Source organism: Schistocerca americana, chromosome 2 (genome assembly GCF_021461395.2).
Source record: "Schistocerca americana isolate TAMUIC-IGC-003095 chromosome 2, iqSchAmer2.1, whole genome shotgun sequence".
Classification (NCBI taxonomy): Eukaryota; Metazoa; Arthropoda; class Insecta; order Orthoptera; family Acrididae; genus Schistocerca; species Schistocerca americana.
In genome coordinates this window covers 703,285,788-703,305,752 of record NC_060120.1, presented here as the reverse complement: position 1 = coordinate 703,305,752, position 19,965 = coordinate 703,285,788, and the positions used below count along the sequence as shown (strand labels likewise).

Genomic DNA, 19,965 nt, shown 5'->3' with positions numbered 1-19,965 from the left:
TTACAGGATATATTACGCAACGACCAACTCCTATACGAAATTCAAATCTTATAACGAGCTGTACCGTTAGGAACTCATGTATAATCTTTCCAAAGACGTAAACAACAATTTGAGTAAGTCAGTTTCCGGATGCAATTGTTTGTGCACGTTCCATTAGAGTTCTCACATGTCTATGTCTGTGTGTGTTTATGTATGTAATAGAGAGGAAATAAGCTGGCCGCGAGGCTGAAGTCTGCTTGCGTAGCTCAGTTCCTTCTCTAATATCAAGTGAACGTCGTATGATACGACAAAATATATACTGTCCTGCCAGACGGTAGCTAAAACAATGGTATGATATTGATATTGATTATAAATGTAGTTTCACATAAAAATCAGGAAGAGTTTCTGAAATACTACAGTTTGCTAACTATACTATTTTAGTGATTGCTTTTTATTACCTGGACCACCGGGATATGCACTGAGAGGACCGACGAACGAAAATACGTAGTAGTAGACCGGGTATGAGGAGTAGCGAGACATGCTCCTCACAATGGCGTCCACCCCTTCCACGAAGCACAGATGCGAATCGAACTGTAAACCGTAAAAAATGTATCAGGAAAATTGCGCAGTGCGTCATAATACTAGAAACATGTCAAAAATTACTTGTTTGATGGTAGTTCCGTGAACACACAGCAGAAGCTAGATACCGTAAAATGTAATCTGGGCAGTTGCACTGTAAGAGGTCCATGATTAAGGAATTTGTTGCTAGTGCACTCGAGCAGATGTAATTTCGATGGATTGCTCACGCGCTTCCTGCGATATTTAAGCCATAAGATAATCCCAGACCAGAGAGCCGTGTTGTCAGCAGTAGGAGTAAGTTGTAGCTAGCAGTCGTGTGTATGAAGTTGGCTGGGCCGGTCGTGGGGAGCGATGGCGGAGCCTGAGCAATATAATATAAGGTGAAAGCAGCCTCGCGCATATGTAGTATTGTTATATCAAGTCCCATGTAAATGTTTAAAAAAATCTCTTAATAATGAACTTTTTTATAAAAATTAGCTTTTGACAATCATTCATCTCAATTTAAAGCATTTACTAATTTCTCCAATCCATGGTCATCCCGATTGTTGTAAAGAAAAATCAGTTGTTTCCTTTTATACATGACAAATCTATCGGCCAGCATTGCACTGGGCTGTGCCAGGAAAATTTATTATAAGAGGAGATATACAGGGTGTTACAAAAAGGTACGGCCAAACTTTCAGGAAACATTCCTCACACACATAGAAAGAAAATATGTTATGTGGACATGTGTCTGGAAACGCTTACTTTCCATGTTAGAGCTCATTTTATTACTTCTCTTCAAATCACATTAATCATGGAATGGAAACACACAACAACAGAGCGTACCAGCGTGACTTCAGACACTTTGTTACAGGAAATATTCAAAATGTCCTTCGTTAGCGAGGATACATGCATGTACCCTCCGTCGCATGGAATCCCTGATGCGCTGATGCAGCCCTGGAGAATGGCGTATTGTATCACAGCCGTCCACAATACGAGCACGAAGAGTCTCTACATTTGGTATAGGGGTTGCGTAGACAAGAGCTTTCAAATGCCCCCATAAATGAAAGTCCAGAGGGTTGAGGTCAGGAGAGCGTGGAGGCCATGGAATTGGTCCGCCTCTACCAATCCATCGGTCACCGAATCTGTTGTTGAGAAGCGTACGAACACTTCGACTCCATCGTGCATGAACCACATGTTGTGTCGTACTTATAGAGGCACAAGTTCTAGCAGCACAGGTAGAGTATCCCGTATGAAATCATGATAATGTGCTCCATTGAGCGTAGGTGGAAGAAACTAAAATGAGCTCTAACATGGTAATTAAGCGTTTCCGGACACATGTCCACATAACATCTTTCTTTATTTGTGTGTGAGGAGTGTTTCCTGAAAGTGTGGCCGTACCTTTTTGTAACACCCTGTATATGCGTCGTCCGGCGACTTCATTGAGGTGAGAATTTTCAATTTATTCAGTATAATCTTTCAGGGCCATGACGCAGCACGGCTGACGTCCAAAATTTACCAGTTTAAATTCACAGTCAATTATTGAAAGGTTATCTATGAGTCACATTTTTTTTATTAGGAGATTAGTCACATTTCATTGTTCCAAGGTTACGGAATTTATCTATGGGAGGTTACGCTGACTGTGAATTATATACTTATATTTTTTACTGTTGGGAGGTTATTATACATATTATTTGTCTGTGGGGAGCTTACAGCACATTCACCAGTGTTAGAGCAGGAACAGCTCGATCATACCACGGAAGCGTGCACTGAGAAGCAGCAATTGCTGTACTATACCCTACTGAGAAGGTAGTTATCAGGAAGAAATAATAATGGTTGAGTAATTTACGGATAAGTCCGTCAGAAAAGTAGATGCAACATTTACGAGAGTGGAGACTTGAGGGTAAATGCTACTGACAAGGGAACCTTCCCATCGCACCCCACTTATATTTAGTTATAAGTTGGTACAGTGGATAGGCCTTAAAAACTGAACACAGATCAATCGAGAAAACAGGAATAAGTTGTGTGAAAAAAAAATAAGCAAAATATACAAACTGAGTAGTCCATGCGCAAGATAGGCAACATCAAGGATAGTGTACGCTCAGGAGCGCTATCGCCCCGTGGTTAGCGTGAGCAGCTTCGGAACAAGCGGTCCTTGGTTCAAGTTTTCGCTCGAGTGAAAAGCTTAATTTTTTTTATTTTCAGACAATTATCAAAGTTCAGGCACTCACACACAATCAACTTCACTCTCCAAAATTCCAGGACATGTTCAGATTTACTTGGACATATGCAGGAAAAATTTGAAAACGTTAAAAACATATGTTTTGACAGAGCATAGGGAAAACTGTGCGACTGTGGAACTGTTGGATTCATTTGTTGCAGTTTATGTGACAAACTCTTATGTTTTCATCACTTTTTTGGGAGTGATTATCACATACACAAGAAAACCTAAATCGGGCAAGGTAGAAGAATCTTTTTACCCATTCGCCAAGTGTACAAGTTAGGTGGGTGGACAACATATTCCTGTCATGTGACGCACATGCCGTCACCAGTGTCGTATAGAATACATCAGACGTGTTTTCCAGTGGAGGAATCGGTTGACCTATGACCTTACGATCAAAGGTTTCGGTTCCCATTGGAGAGGCACGTCCTTTCGTCTACTATTCGCACGGTTTTACGGTGCGGTCGCAAAACACAGACACTAAACTTATTACAGTGAACAGAGACGTCAATGAACGACCGGACAGATCAGAACTTTGAGAAAATAAAAAAATAAACATTTCGCGCGAGGGAAGACTTGAACCAAGGACCGCGTGTTCCGCAGCTGCTCACGCTAACCACGTGACCACGGCGCTCCTGAGCTTGCACTCTCCTTGATGTTGCATATCTTGGCCGTGGACTACTCAGTTTGTATATTTTGCTATTTTTTTTTTTTTTTTTTTTTTTTTTTTTTGTTCCACACAACTTCTTCCTGTTTTCTCGATTGATCTGTGTTCAGTGTTTCAAGGCCTATCCACTGTGCCAACTTATAACTAAATCTGAGGGGGGTGCGATGGGGAGGTTCCCTTGTGAGGAAAATCGTACTTGCGCGACTGTGACGTAACGGCATGAATGTTACACCAAATCCTTGTAACAACCACCTGCTATTCGTTCTGCTTAATCCAGCCCACGAAGCACCGTGTAAACACATATCTAGTAGGCGATGTTGATTCCGATACTACTCAAGGCTAGGGACGTCTTATCTGCGTCTGGAAGCTTGGAAAGTCCGAACGATCCAATAGAGCAAATTCCACTACAAGTTTCCGCAGCGCTCGAGTAGGGACAGCAAGTGGGTAGCGAAGGGCGAAGACAGCTCCAGCTAAGTGAAATTACGAAATTGCTTACGGCTAGTCAGAGGGTGTTACTGGCGGGAAATCTGCACGTGACAGATATCAGAGAAATCGACACGTAGCCTACGAGACTTAGCTGGTTCTGGAGAGGTAGCTGAGCGCCTGAAGGAAAAAAGAGGACAGGATGATAGGTGTCATATACAATTTTGACCTGTAGTATCGTTGACGTGCGCGAGGGCGCAGTGGAAGCAGACAATGTTTAGCTTTGGTAGAGAGAGAAGTCAAAGTTTAGCTGTGCTAGAGTAAAGCAGATTATGTTTATCTGTGTTAAAGCGAGGAAGCTGACAATGTTAACCCGTGTTAGAGTGAGGAAGCAATGGCAATATTGTATTTGAAATTTAAAGTTTCAGTTCATCAGTGAATTTTTTGTGAAGGAGGAAGTCTTATAGAATATCAGGTAAATGTTATAATGAAGATAGGAAAGTGCATTGTTTGGATGTTAAGAACTTCATTAAATTTAAAAACCGTCTTGAGCACTTTTTCACAGTGTACAAAAAATTGGTGTTGTCATTTATACCCAAATTTCATTTTCTTGCAAACCAACCTCTTACAATAATTTTTAATGGATCATTCAACCAAGTATGTTCGATAAATAGTTCGATTTGCAATTAACAAGGAACTCGTTGCACCTCTCGAGTGTCTCCGTGTAGATGCAGTAATTTGCAGCTTTAGCATAGCGGCGCACAGGACAGAGCAGTGCCGCAACGTGTTATCCACATATACGCAGAACAGGGGTAAGGAGAAAATATTATGAGTATTTTATTTATTCAATCGGGGCCAACTTACGTCATTGAGAGACAGTTTTTGTGATCAAATTTTGCAAAGCTAATTACTCCATGTGTAAGTAGGTTGTTCAGTTTTTTATGTTGGTAACGCCACGTAGCGCTCTCTGTTAAAATCTCTGACTGCGCTGTGTGCAATCTGTGGCTGGTTGGACTCGTTGTTGGAAGTTATTCGCCAGAGTAGTGATGGGCTAAACTGCGATTTTCCGATATCAGTGATTTCTGTGAATGCTACTTTTCAGTATCTGTGATTCTTAACTGTGATCTGTCGCAGTTAACAGCCGTAGTTAAGGAACCTAGGTCTTGTATCCCTCCGCCACTGCTATTTCTGCGATTTCTGCTACTTCCGCGATTTCTGCTACTTCTGCGACTTACCACCGTATGAAAAGGTTATGACTCTGATTACTGGTTGCTGTACGTATCTATCCACATCAAGGCTGTTGAGAGAGACTCGTGAAGATTCAAGACAGCTCTTAGAAGATTTTGCAGTTTAAAAGTGACATAATTGTGAAATAAGTGTGCAGATGAGTGATTAAACTGTGTTTTATTGAAGTTGTTGTGCGATTTTAAAGGAATAAGGAATGTTAAATACAGTTAGTGAATAATGAAAATCTCATTTTCCACATGTTTAAGCCGTCCTATACCCATAATTTTCCGCCACTTATTTACTGGTAAACACATGTTGGAGAGTGACATGCCCCTCCCCCCCCCCCCCCCCCTTCCCTTCTCCGCAATCTTGGTGTGACACTGACCTGTAACATATCCCAAAGTCTACAATATGCATTTTGAGGCTGTTGATATGGAAGTGGCAAGTACAGATCTTACAGTTAAATCAGGAATAGCTTAAGTGCATTACTTGAAAGTAACACAGGAAAATGTTACTTATGTAGGTGGTAGTAGTGTCGGCAAAAAGTTCCTGTGTGTGAAGTTGCCATGTAGAACACCACGTGTAAAACTTTTATCCCGAGTCTTGAACTCTGTCGGAACCAAAGTGAGGCATTCATATGACTCAATAATACTGTTTTCATTTCACTACACTTATACAGATGTCTGAGTAATGCTGTGTTAACATTGCAAAGTCCTGTAGCCATGTGGAGTATTAAGCAAAACTGTCATACTGGAAGCAGACTCAAACACATTTGTTACGTTACTTGATATTTTCAGGAGAAAAAGGCAATGTTGCTTATTATTAATATAATACTTTCAGAGTCACAGCTGTGTTCGACCAACCATAACTGATGCTGAATGTGCATGTCGTCATATAATGTGAAGGGCTAATTTCAATAGTGGTACAAGTCCATTACCACCACTTTTCTGTCTATAATGCTTCTGAAATTAATGATCCAAACAAATATAAATAAAGGTTCATCTCTAGCAAGAAGCCATATGCTTGAATATTTCTGGTATCTCTACTGCAGATTTTTCAGCGCTCACTTAACTTTACGACTCTGTATCTCAAAATGAACAAAAATGGACTTGTACCACTAATGAAATAAGTTCTTCATATGCACACACAGCACACCGATCTCGTGAGGCACAAGGCTCTCATAACGAGTACGTACGTCGGTCAACAGATGGCACTAGGAAAAGAATGTTAACTGCGCTTTCTAGTTGCTACTTGCGACTTGTCACAGAAATCGCAGTTGGACTCGATAGCGTGTCGCAGAGATGAGCGTAGTACGAACTTTGGCCAACAGATGGCACGGTTACCTGCGCTTTTTAGTTGCTACTTGCGACTCTTAGTTGCGACTTGTCACAGAAATCGCAGTTGGACTCGATAGCGTGTCGCAGAGATGAGCGTAGTACGAACTTTGGCCAACAGATGGCACTGTTAACTGCGCGTTTTAGTTGCTACTTGCGACTCTTAGTTGCGACTTGTCACAAAAATCGCAGTTGGGCTCGATAGCGTGTCGCAGAGATGAGCGTAGTACGAACTTTGGCCAACAGATGGCACGGTTACCTGCGCTTTTTAGTTGCTACTTGCGACTTATAGCCGCGACTTGTCACTGAAATCGCAGAAAGCAGTACGGAATTCGGCCAACAGATGGCTCACGCCGTTGAATGTGAAATGCTACTTGCGACTGCTAACTGTGACTAAAATCGCAGTTAGATTTTGTAAAGTTGTTATTGTGATATCTGTGACTTCTCAATCACTGTGATTTCTAACAGATACGCGATTTCCTGCCCACCACTACGCCAGAGTTTAGTGTTGGGCGGTTGGATGTGAGCCGCCAACAGTTGTGGATGTGGGGAGAGAGATGCCAGCCAGAGTTCTGAGATGTTAATATGAGCGGATGACCTAGATGTGTGTCCGTCAGAAAAAGGAAATCTGTTGAATTGATTGCTTGTCAAGAATTTATATATATATATATATTACGACTTTTGAACACTATTAAGGTAAATACATTGTTTGTTCTCTATCAAAATCTTTCATTTGCCAACTATATGCCTATCAGTAGTTAGTGCCTTCAGTAGTTAGAATCTTTTATTTAGCTGGCAGTATTGGCGCTCGATTTATTGCAGTAGTTGGAGTAACGAAGATTTTTGTGAGATAAGTGATTCATGAAGGGTATAGGTTATTGATAGTCAGGGCTATTCTCTTGTACGGATTATTGAAAGTCAGATTGCGTTGCCCTAAAAATATTGCGTATCAGTTTAGTGATGATCAGAAAAAATAATGAGAAAACAGTCTCAGTACGTTCGGTTTCGCTCTGGACGTTGAAAATCACATAACGTAAAAGTTTTACCAGCACAGTCATTCTTTACATTCAAAGGGGAAGTTTCATATGTTCATTGGCCAAGTGAATTATTCAGACTGTTTATACTGTTCAAAATTCTTGCAATCAGATTCCCTTTTCATTACGACAGTTAATTATTACTACAGTGCAGCTTTGCTTTCACATTACGACAGTACAAGATTGATAACCTCAGTTCATTTATTATTTCAGCTCAGAGCTTAAAATCGGAAACTGAGTACTTCAGTCTATATTTTTATTTATTTCGATAACTTTCACATATTTTTATTTCGATAACTTTCAAGGAAGTTTGTTGGTCTCGTCTTGTAAGGGGAACAATCGCAGTATTTGTCTTAAGCGACATAGAATAACAACGTAAAATTTATATGGGAACGGGAAACGATATTTGAACCGTGATCTGTCTAGACACGAGGCCAACACTTCAATGACTCCGTCATTTCGGTTTTTGGGACAGAATCGAAGTAGGACGACGACCTAGACAGAACGCGAGGACGCACTGAGTAGAAAGCTAATCTCTCTTAACAGTGTTAGAACAATAGCACCGATCTGAGACTTGAGGCAGAAGGTGAGAGTAGTTCAAAGTACTACTTAAACTATGACAAATTGAGGGAAATTTTTTAATTGGGATAAAGGAAGGTGCCTGGTCAGACGTATGTAATAAAGATATGTTTCCTCCAATGATACAAAATTTTCATGAAGTAGCTGTATTTCATTCATCAAAACGTTACTCATCTTACGTTTTCTAAATCTATATTATGGAGCAGGTCATTGTGTGATTGAGCTGGGAGTACAATGTCAATCTTGTAAAATTAATCTGATAGTTCCGTGTAAAATATTTGCAGGATCCAATAATTTCTAAATTAACAGAAGATCGCAGATCTTGATGACTATCCGATTATTTTCTTCAGTGTAATTAAATGAAGTGTGATCTATCAAGATGCTAGTTTTGAGTAACCATGAGGATTTGCACCAACGTTGGCGTAAGAATAACTAGGGAAACGGTTTCATGCCGTCACCTCACTTATTAGTTTGATGATATTTATTTATTTATGCATTTATTTTACCTGGCAAGATTAGGGCCTTCAGGCCCTCTCTTACACCTAACCAGGCATACTCAGATTCAACAAATTTCAGTGTCTACAGAAAATTAGGACATATAACATGTTATACAGTATTAATGTTAAAGAAAAAAAATAGAGATTATAAAAGTAGTACAATGATAATTATAACAATCAAAAAATAATTATAACAATCAAGAATAATAATAATAATAATAATAATAATAATAATGACTATGTATATGAAAGTAAACATATTTTTCTTATATGAGTGTCAGTCCTATTGCTAGTTGGGAATTTTCTCGTTATATTCTTGCAGCTTGTAAGTTATTCTCATCAAGCAGAGACATAAGACGATGGAATGGGGTGAAAGAGATATAGAAGAGGTAGATAGGTTAGAGGAAGAGAAATAGAATGGTAAAATTCGAAGCTATGATGGAGAGGAGAAAGAAAAAGATGAGGGGGGGGGGGGGGGGGGCACAACAATGGTGGCTATACCGTCCCTAATATGTAAGTCTTAAGTTCCCTCTTGAATGTTGAATGGTTTTGGATAAGACGCAGATCACAGGGGAGCGCGTTCCATAGTCGTATGGCTGAGATGGAGAATGACACGGAGAAAGATTTTGTGTTATGTAAAGGTACAGCCAAGATGCTAGACGTATCCGATCTGGTATTGCGGTTGTGGAATGATGATAGGTGTTTAATGTGAGAAGATAAGTATTGGGGGCACCAGTGGCTAAGAAATCGATGAAGTAAGCACATCGTGTGGAGATCGCGTGCCTTATGTGGGCGTATCCAACCTAGCTGGGAGTATGAAGGACTGATATGATCATACAACCGTATGTTGCATACGTATCTAACACAAGCATTCATCACTAGCTCGAGGCATCTCGAATTTTCATTATTTGTGCCATGTTGAACTACATCACAGTAGTAAAGATTAGGCAAGACTAGTGTTTGGACTAATTTTTGTTTAACATGGGATGGAAATATTTTTCTAAACTTTTGAATTGCATGTAGGGAGGAGAGCGATTTCCGGCAAGCTGTGACTGTTTGTTCTTCCCAGTTTAGGTGTTCATCCAAGATTATTCCAAGGTCTTTTACTGTTTTTTGGTATGGTAGTTGGGTACCATTGAGGAGTATTTGAGGGACTGTTTCGCGAAAGTACCGACTGATTAACTTTGGATGAGATATAAGTATGACCTGGGATTTCTTGGGGTTTAGTTTCAGACCTAGGTTCTGTGCCCATCGAGAAACAGAGCAAAGATCTGCGTTCATACTCGCTACTGCGTCAGCAATGTTCTTGGGGCTTGCACTTATGTACAGTTGGATGTCGTCGGCATATAGATGGTAGTTGCAGGAGTGAATCACTGAAGAAATATCATTGATGTACAGTGAGAAGAGTAATGGACCAAGGACGGAGCCTTGGGGAACTCCAGAGAGCACGTTTTTCCATGATGACTTTTCCGATCCACAAATGACTTGTTGACTTCTGTTTTTGAGGTAGCTGTCGAACCAGTGTATTGCGCTGTTTGAGAAATTCAACTGCTTCATTTTAATTAGTAATATATCAAAGTCAACTGTATCAAAAGCCTTGCTAAAGTCAAGCAGTGTTAGGATGGTAGCTTCACGTCTGTCCATAGCATGTTTAATGTCATCAGTTACTTTGATTAATGCAGTTGCTGTACTATGGTGCTTTCGAAAACCTGACTGATATTTGTCGTGGATGTTATGAGTTTTGAGGTAATCTGTCAGCTGTTCATGGACGATGTCACGTCATACGAATTGTAAGGCTCTGATTACTTTACCCTAGTTACTATTTCAGATCACGGAACAATAGTTTGCCTCGAGAGCTTCGGAGCAGCAGCTGTTTCCTCGGTTCGTTCTTATTTCTCATGACAACCTTATATAACTAGTTCAATCAGTAGTAGACAATTTCACATGCCAAGAGAATTTCAGTTGCGTTACGTATGCCTGTCGGTGACGAAGCATTCCCAAGCACAGTCAGCGCTAGCAAAGGAACCCATGAGCGTTAGGTCACAAAACGCAAATAATGTTTATGAAATTCGAAGCCCTACATATTATCTACCATGCAGCCGCAATATTGAATGGCAACAGGGGCAAGAACTGCGAGCACAGCATGATGCTACAGAGCATAGTTGAACTACTTAGTCGACGAGAAACCCCCAACAGTGCTAAGAGTACAATGCTAGTGGTACTGATACAAAGCAGAACGCTGTTAATGATAAACACAGCAAACATTGTATTATATCTACAACAACAGTTGCCGAAAATGACATTTCGTCAGAAACGAACACAAGGAATTTCACAGAGTGAGGAAAAAGTTGCAGGTGAAATGTTAGCGTTTCTGAAAGGTGAGTCAGTGGAATGTGTGGAGTATTATACCATCAACTTTATGGAGATGTACATGAGGAGCACAATAATGACGATACGAGCTTAACAGGTGAAAGTGATATTGAAACAGGTGTGGAGCCCACAGGGAGCCACAAATCCCGTCTACAGTGAAGCATATTGAAGAACAATCGTTGTCCAAGAGCTGGTAATGAACATAATTACGTACACGGAAGATCATCCGCGGCATAATAAAAAAAATGTAAAAAAGGAGAGAGAAAAGATTTCGAATAAATCCGCAGCAATACGATCTTGTAGTGCATAAGAAAAACTATGCATATATTTCGAATAGATCCACAGCGATATGACTGTGTACTCCATAGGAAAAACTACGGATATTTGAGGGGCAATAACGTTCACGCGTTTCAAGGATGCTCGATACAATATGCAGGATGTCCATGACAGTCACCCACTACGTTATGCCCACAGATTTCAGTTATTTAAAGGGAAGGAGTGGATGTTTAAGTAACTTCAAACAGTACCACAGAAGACGTGATGATGATGATGTGGTCTTCAGTCCCGAGACTGGTCTGATGCAGCTCTCCATGCTACTCTACCCTGTGCAAGCTTCTTCATCTCCCAGTACCTACTGCAACCTACATCCTTCTGAATCTGCTTGGTGTATTCATCTCTTGGTCTCCCTCTACAATTTTTACCCCCCACGCTGTCCTCCAATACTAAATTGGTGATCCCTTGATGCCTCGGAACATGTCCTACCGACCGATGCCTTCTTCTAGTCAAGTTGTGCCACAAACTTCTCTTCTCCCCAATCCTATTCAACACCTCCTCATTAGTTATGTGATCTACCCATCTAATCTTCAGCATTCTTCTGTAGCATCACATTTCGAAAGCTTCTATTCTCTTCTTGTCTAAACTTTTTATGGTCCATATTTCACTTCCATACATGGCTACACTCCATACAAATACTTTCAGAAACGACTTCCTGACACTTAAATCTATACTCGATGTTAACAAATTTCTCTTCTTCAGAAACGCTTTCCTTGCCATTGCCAGTCTACATTTTATATCCTCTCTACTTCGACCAGCATCAGTTATTTTGCTCCCCAAATAGCAAAACTCCTTTACTACTTTAAGTGTCTTATTTACTAATCTAATACCCTCAACATCACCGGATTTAATTCGACTACAATAAATTATCCTCGTTTTGCTTTTGTTGATGTTCATCTTATATCCTCCTTTCAAGACACTATCCATTCCGTTCAACTGCTCTTCCAAGACCTTTGCTGTCTCTGACAGAATTACAGTGTCATCGGCGAACCTCTAAGTTTTTATTTCTTCTCCATCGATTTTAATACCTACTCCGAATTTTTCTTTTGTTTCCTTCACTGCTTGCTCAATATACAGATTGAATATAATCGGGGAGAGGCTACAACCCTGTCTCACTCCTTTCCCAACCACTGCTTCCCTTTCATGCCCCTCAACTCTTATAACTGCCATTTGGTTTCTATACAAATTGTAAGTAGCCTTTCGCTCCCTATATTTTACCCCTGCCACCTTCAGAATTTGAAAGAGAGTATTCCAGTCAACATTGTCAAAAGCTTTCTCTAAGTCTACAAATGCTAGAAACGTAGGTTTGCCATTCCTTAATCTAGCTTCTAAGATAAGCCGTAGGGTCAGTATTGCCTCACGTGTTCCAATATTTCTACGGAATCCAAACCGATCTTCCCCCAAGGTCGGCTTCTACTAGTTTTTCCATTCGTCTGTAAAGAATTCGCGTTAGTATTTTGCAGCCGTGACTTATTAAACTGATATTTCGGTAATTTTCACATCTGTCAACACTTGCTTTCTTTGGGATTGGAATTATTATATCATTCTTGAAGTATGAGGGTATTTCGCCTGTCTCATACATCTTGCTCACCAGATGTTAGAGTTTTGTCAGGACTGGCTCTCCCAAGGCCGTCAGTAGTTATAATGGAAAGTTGTCTACTCCCGGGGCCTTGTTTCGACTCAGGTCTTTCAGTGCTCTGTCAAACTCTTCACGCAGTATCGCTGAGGCACGCAAGCCTCCCCACCAACGCCAAGGTCCATGGTTCTGGGGGGGACAGAAGACGTAAGATAACGATATTTCAGATAAGGCGTCAACTTGACGGTGCTCAACAAACAGCGAAATCGTCGCGAAAATTTGTAGATGAGATAAAGAAACTTATCCCATCGTACAGAAAGGAATTTGCTTCAACACCGAGCAATCAGGATTTGAAGAGGAAATTCATATGAAAGGAACCCTGGAAATTAGAGATACCAAAAGAGCTGTATCAAGATCAAATAACATCGACGCCTTAACGCATTAATATACAATTATACTGTTGGTCTGGACGGTAAATCAGCTGGAAAGTTTGAGGTTCTCAGCCCCCTACGATTCTTTCTTGTGTGCGTATTCTTGCAAGGGCAACAGGGAATATTTATGTCGTAGCAATCAATAGTGGGAAAACGAGAGTAAAAGAACCATGGTAGGGGCACTGATTTTGGCCAATAGATGGTCCACGTAACTTGATTTTACTTGATTCCTGGCCTACGTACGAAAATCGTACTCCTTTAGTGAAAACTATGTCTCCTGGAAAGTGTGTAACATTGCAAATTCATACCATTTGGATCCACTGGATAGATTCAGCCTGTTGATTTTTGTTTTTTCCGTGCATATAAAACGTATTATCGCCGTGTCTGCAGCTACGCCTTAAAGGACAGCCACTTTCAAGATGAACTCCATGACAGTGTGTTTCCCTTTCGGTTGCAGGCCATCAAGTTCTGTCAGCTCTCATCACCCCGTTACACTAATATGATTATATATAGATTCGTTAAGAGTGAATACGTAGTTGAACATCCTGCACACTTTGTAGCTCCTAAAGGTTCCCTTCGATTTTGATGGTGCGAACCTTTTTGATCACTTCGACGCGTCATTTTTCATTTGGTGTTCATGGTGTAAGTTGACAGCTACTTTTGAACATTTCTGGAATGCTGTACATGGCTGTTTTGTGAAGTGTAATGCAGAGATCCCATAGATGATTGATCTTTGCTCCTCCCGGAACTCGTTTTCCGTCGCGCTCCTGATGCACGTGGTGAATCACTAGCAGCCAATATTTTTTCTGTCATAAATGTTAACACGCCACTTTCAAATTGTGACGTAGCCACAAGCGCTGGAACGAAGATGCGGAGCGCAAGACAGAAAAGGCGCTGAGGAAACGTCGGCCAGTAATGCGCGGAATTGAACCGCGCCGCGCTAAGAGCGAAACGTGGAAGAAGTGAATATAAACGCGCTCCTGCTAGCGTCGGCCGCTCAAATCGGCCCAGTCTGCAACGGGCATTAGTGCTACGCTATCAGATTGTCGTGATCCGCATCAAGTGCCTACTTGGACTTTGTGTATAGCAAGAACTTTACTGTTTTCATGTCGCCTCTAGCTAGCGACATTTGCTGTGATTAATGTTAAGTATTGTCAATTTGCCTTCTATAAATAAAATTACTAATGTTACTTGTTTGAACTGTTGTATAGCATTCCGAGAACGCAACGTCCTTCACGCACGCTTTAGGCAACGAGTGGGCAAGACCCCACACAAATGACCTTCACTAAAGATTGTTTTGCTACCTCACACTCAAGGGATTCTTTGCGAGAGGGAATCTTTATCAGGGCAGTTTCAAATGGGTTGTAAATGTCCAATACTACTAGCGAAGTCACATCTAGTTTTGCAGAATCAAAAAAGTAATTTCAATATTTGTTTTATGTTTTTTGATTTTATAATTTATTTTACACCATAGCAATCTCAAAATCGCTTAGAAACACGTCGGGGAATACTTTCCGGTACAATAATATTCTATCTTACGATTTTTGTGATTTTCTCTCAGTGGCCATTTAATTACTAGCGGGATCTGTTCCACGCGATCTAACACCCTGGAAGTTGTGGCGCTCATTGCGCTAAGTTCCATACGGAGTCTGTCAGCGCAGAAATACTCATTTGCTGCTGAATGGTGGTATAGCGGCACGTCCTTGCCTCTACACCTTCTATGCTTCCGCAGATGGTTTCCTGTCCTCAATTTGTTCCTCAGGACGACCTGTAAAACCGTTTTTCTGTATTCTTGTTTAGTGAGAATGTGGCCGAAATAAAACTTAGTGTGCTATAAATTGAATAGCTTTTGACTGCACGATTAGTGTCACATGTAGAGCCAGCTATACAAACACAAGAGTGGTGTAGTGTATATTCATAGGGAATATTCAGGGCTCACTTGGAAGTTAAGTAAAGAACAGGTTACGACTTTATGGTACCTGTTTGTATACGAAAGAGTCTGCATACAAGAGATTTGTGTGGTTCATACTAGGATACAGCTAAAGCGTATGGAACCCATATCAGAGATACCGAGTTTGAACAAAGAAATGCGGCGTGAATCATCAGGTGGTGAAGAAGGCGTGGTAACCGCGCCGAAACCTAGGTCAACATCCTGTTTCTATTTTCAATCAAGGCGGATTCTTTATAATCATTGAATTATTCACTATTGCTGACACGCTGCAATGTTAAAAGTTCTCAGTCATCAGGTCCTTGTTTCATAAGCGAGAAAGTGTAGCAGAAGTCTGAAATATTGTAGTTGTCACACTCGGAAAATACGCAGTAAATGACACAGAAATATATTGAGACAAATCTTAGAATCGGATGTTAGGTTTGTGTATACCGATGCTATGGTGATCATGAAGACAAAATTAGAATAATAGTGGTCAATACTGAGGAGTACAGGCAGTCGCTGCCTCCACTCTCGATCCATGACTCAAAAGGGTGTAATGTATGGATCAATAGAACGTCGCCTCGGTCACACACTTGGTACTGATTTTCAGAATATAGATATCGGAAAAGTATTGGTAATGAATGGTCCTGATGTTTCCATGTTTAGTTAAACAAGTAAAAAGGACATTCACGCCACGAATATTTCTGTGAAGAAAGAGGGTACTCTGGAATCGCCAGTACTTGGAAATGGAACCCTGATTCGAGAAACTGACGCGGTCGTTACGTACCAGAGCGGTGGTGTAGTTGTCCTTCAGCGTGATGTCGCTGCCGTTGTAGTACCATTTTTTAATTGATTCAGCACCTTCCTGTTGTTCCTCCTTTGTCGGAAGTCGTAGATCGTTCCCCACTATTTCATCGAAGTTGTCGTTGAGATTCTTTATTGCTGCTTCTGTTGATAATTGTCCTCCAGCTGTCGTCAGAAAATAGTGAACATTTTAGAAAATAATCCAAATAATCCAGATAGTAATGTAAATTACTAAAATTCAAATGATGGATATTATGGGTACCATCAGTACAATAGATTCACTTTTAATAATGAGTTTTAATTATTTTGTCCTTGTTGAACACTTCATTATTTAAGGGAAAATTAGACATTACCAGTAATCTCTATTATCCACTATTTATGGACCTACAGCCAATGTTCGACTGTGTATCTATTGCATCTCATTGACTTGCATTGTAGTAAGCAGGATAACAATGAGAAGATACAACAGGTTTCAGGTACTCGTAAAGTTTTTGTAGAGTACTCACATTGGTTTATACCATCATCTTCGTCGTGAATTAACATTCAAATATGATAAAGGTACCGAAAATGTTTAATTCCAAATGAGCGTGCTTCATTTTTAATATGTCATGGATTGGGCACTGTAGCATATGGACCCTCATCTATTAAATTGAGTTTTATAAAGAAACGTTTCTGATCTCGATGTAGTGATATCACTACATCGCCACCAGAAATGTTTCTTCATAATACTCAATATTTTCATTCATCTTCTATATAAAACCAACTAGTTTATTTGAACTACTTAGGACTCACCTTTTTCTTAAAAGTAAGACGTCCATATTAGCAATCTGAAGCTAACTGATAATAATCTTACTTTGACATACAGTGAGTTATTATCCATTACATATACCAGTCATGTATCACTAATTACCTGCATAGATGCATTACATGTTTCAGCTATTTCATTCCGCTGTGAAGCGTACGATACTTCGGTTATGTGATGTTTGCGCGCTATCCACGTACTACCACTTATTTAGTTAAAGTACCTAATTTAAAACCTGCAGTCCGATATGCGTTAAATATGAAGATCGTTTATTCTTGTACCATTTAGCTGCACTGTATTGCATTTTCATATGGTCACGCTTCACCCAACATACTGCTATCCAACAGCGATCTCTGTGCATGACTTCACAAGGACAGGACCAGAAAACAGTAACACATGGGGAGTCAGCTACAGCGAGAAATTTATTCAAAACGTATTTCAGTTCAAAATTAGTCATTTCCATTGCCGCTGCATCTCATTAAATATCCCGCCACAGAATAAGTGTTACGCTACGGGTACTTTGTTCAGATTAACGCTTGCTGTATTACAGTACACATGTGTCTTCCACACAATAATATTTGCATAGTATTATCTATACATCTACGTATTTCGAGATATTTACCTCTCCAAAATAGTCTATCACACCATGTACCGAGGAAGGCGTCCTATATAGTACTTCGACCAAAATGGCAAATTTATTAGTGTCTTCTGGGCCACAAAACGACTAAAAGAACAGAATCCTGTAGTACGGTATATAGAGTTGCGGCTCGCGCTGAGTTAAATTTCCAAGCCTACCAGATTCATTATTGACATACGCCCTCGCTTAAGGTTCCCTTTTCACATTAACGTTCTGGACAGAAGCCCTGCAAACACGTAACTGCTGTGAATCTCTTTGGTGTAATTCGCGATCGTATAATACGGAACAGTAGCACTCTGTTCTAATTCTGTACTTCGAATGTGCACATTGTATCAGCAATCACCAGTCTTGCTGACGCATCGTACCTGAAACTAACGACATTGGGCTAATAAATGAATGATCTCTGTGAAGTAGTGGAACCTCTTGTTAGGCGACGTAATTGTTCATATGAACGATTCCTTCAACGGTTGTATTCAGATTTCCGAACACTTGAAACGCGTAATTGTCTGTTGTCAAGATGGTAGAAATAGATGAACGTGACGATCGTGCGCTCATAAGATTTTGATTATCAACACTTATATTATCAGTCTATCTACGTCCACGCAGAGTGTGATATAATACATCAGACAAAGAATCTCTCGATAAACGATTTCAAACGTGAGCGTATGGATACTGTGAGCTTAACACGTTCCGGATACGTTGTTGATGTTTCTCCTGGAGAAAGTAACGATAACTTCATGTAATTCTTGAAGAATTCCTGGCGTAACTGCTACTCCTTTATGTTTTGGGCTTGTAGTGTGATGACCTCAACATACTGTCACAGCATTTCGGCTAACAACCATGTAGCCATCTTCCAGTGTAAAACTCACCTGAAGACGACTGAACGGTAGCCAGCCAGAATATTGTGGCAAGATGCAAATGTAATTCGGCTGCAACACCGAAAACTCACAGAACGATAAAATTCATGATATGCTGGCGGAAGACTATCGCAATAAGTTATGTGAAAGAGTTGTAATGTATCTCATAAGAATATATTTACAGGGTGTTCTGAAACTATTGGTTCTAATTCCAGTACTGCTGTGAGGAATCATCTGAGAGCGACCTTCGGGAATCTATGGGTCGGCCGAGGTGGCCCTGTGGCGTGGCCACTCAGGTCACCTCAGTGTCTGGAATTCTTCCACTGGGTCTTATCAAGCATCTGATGCAAAACCGTTGTGGAAACAGAAGACCTTGTTGCTAGAACTGCCGTCACTGCTAGTGCGATTGCGGACGTGCCAGGAATCATCGAATGGACAAGACAGTCAATGGTCCGGCCATATACTGCGTGCATAGAGGCCAATGGTCGCTCATTCGAGCATTTCGTGGGAATGTCTCTTCTGTAATTCGCATGCTAAACTACCTTCTGCGTAAACAGTCCCTAGCATTAGAAACTTCTGCCGGCCGCTGTGGCCGAGCGGTTCTAGGCGCTTCAGTCTGGAACCGCTCTGCTGCTACGGTCGAAGGTTCGAATCCTGCCCCACGCATGGATGTGTATGATGTCATTAGGTTAGTTAGGTTTAAGTAGTTCTAAGTCTAGGAAACTGATGACCTCAGATGTTAATTCCCATAGTGCTTAGAGCCTTTTGAACCATTAGAAACTGCCGTCAGGGACCACATGTACCACGACTAAATATATTTGTTTTGATGTTCTCTACCTCTGGTATCAGTTTGAACGAATAGTTTCGGAAGACCCTGTATAATATCTTGATTCAAGTGTTCTACAATTCCTGCTGCGTTTGTTGACTCCAGATGAAAAACGCTCGAGGAAAGGGACTCCGTAATCGTTGATGGATATGTTTAAACGTAAGCTGAAGAACTTGTGCCACTGATGTCTGACGACAGATCAAACATGTACCAGCCATCTCAGGTCAAGGGCAATTTGCCGTCTAATCAAAGGAATCGCGAACGATGGAACAAACATATTGAGATAAATCGACTTTGCGTTGAGGATTAATTTATGTAAATATTTTCTTCTGCTCTTCACGCCGAAGATTTCATGGGTGCTGGCAATCTGAGAAAAAGTTAGTCATCTCTAGAACATACCAGATTAACACCGTACAAGTTTCTTCAGGTATGCCTCCTGTACCTGAGGCCATTCACAGAGGGTGAGATCTGACAGAACTACCAGTCTGTGGGAATTTTGATATATCAGGATAGTTCCTATTGAATTGAGAACGGGCCAGGCGAGGTACGATAGGATGCGAGAGTTCGTAAAACCAGGATCTTTTATTTACAGCCTTGTGAACATTGCTGGCGACATCTTAGAAGATGTGGGCGGCCAAAGCAAGCATCTCATTTAGATGAAAAAGAAGGTGCATCAGCAAGTAATCGGGATCATGCATACGACATCCTAAATAAATGAGCCTGTCATGCTAGAAAAACACTCTTAAAACCTCATAGAACCATCCCTGGCGTCAACTGAACACCCCACATACTGTGGGTTAAACAACATCACTGCACTCGATGTCTCGCATCGTCATACAAAATCGTCATACCACACTACACGTATTTAGTGTTCTAATGT

The 19,965-nt window shown here is 40.7% G+C and overlaps 1 protein-coding gene across 1 annotated transcript in view; it reads right to left on the bottom strand.

Annotated features, from left to right (window-relative positions):
* The window catches only part of LOC124594358 (esterase FE4-like), a 158,286-nt gene that overhangs the window by 87,129 nt on the left and 51,192 nt on the right, over positions 1-19,965 (bottom strand). The window contains exon 8 of the mRNA XM_047132726.1: positions 15,947-16,128. Coding sequence (XP_046988682.1) covers positions 15,947-16,128 — 182 coding nt within the window. The remainder of the gene's footprint in view (positions 1-15,946; positions 16,129-19,965) is intronic.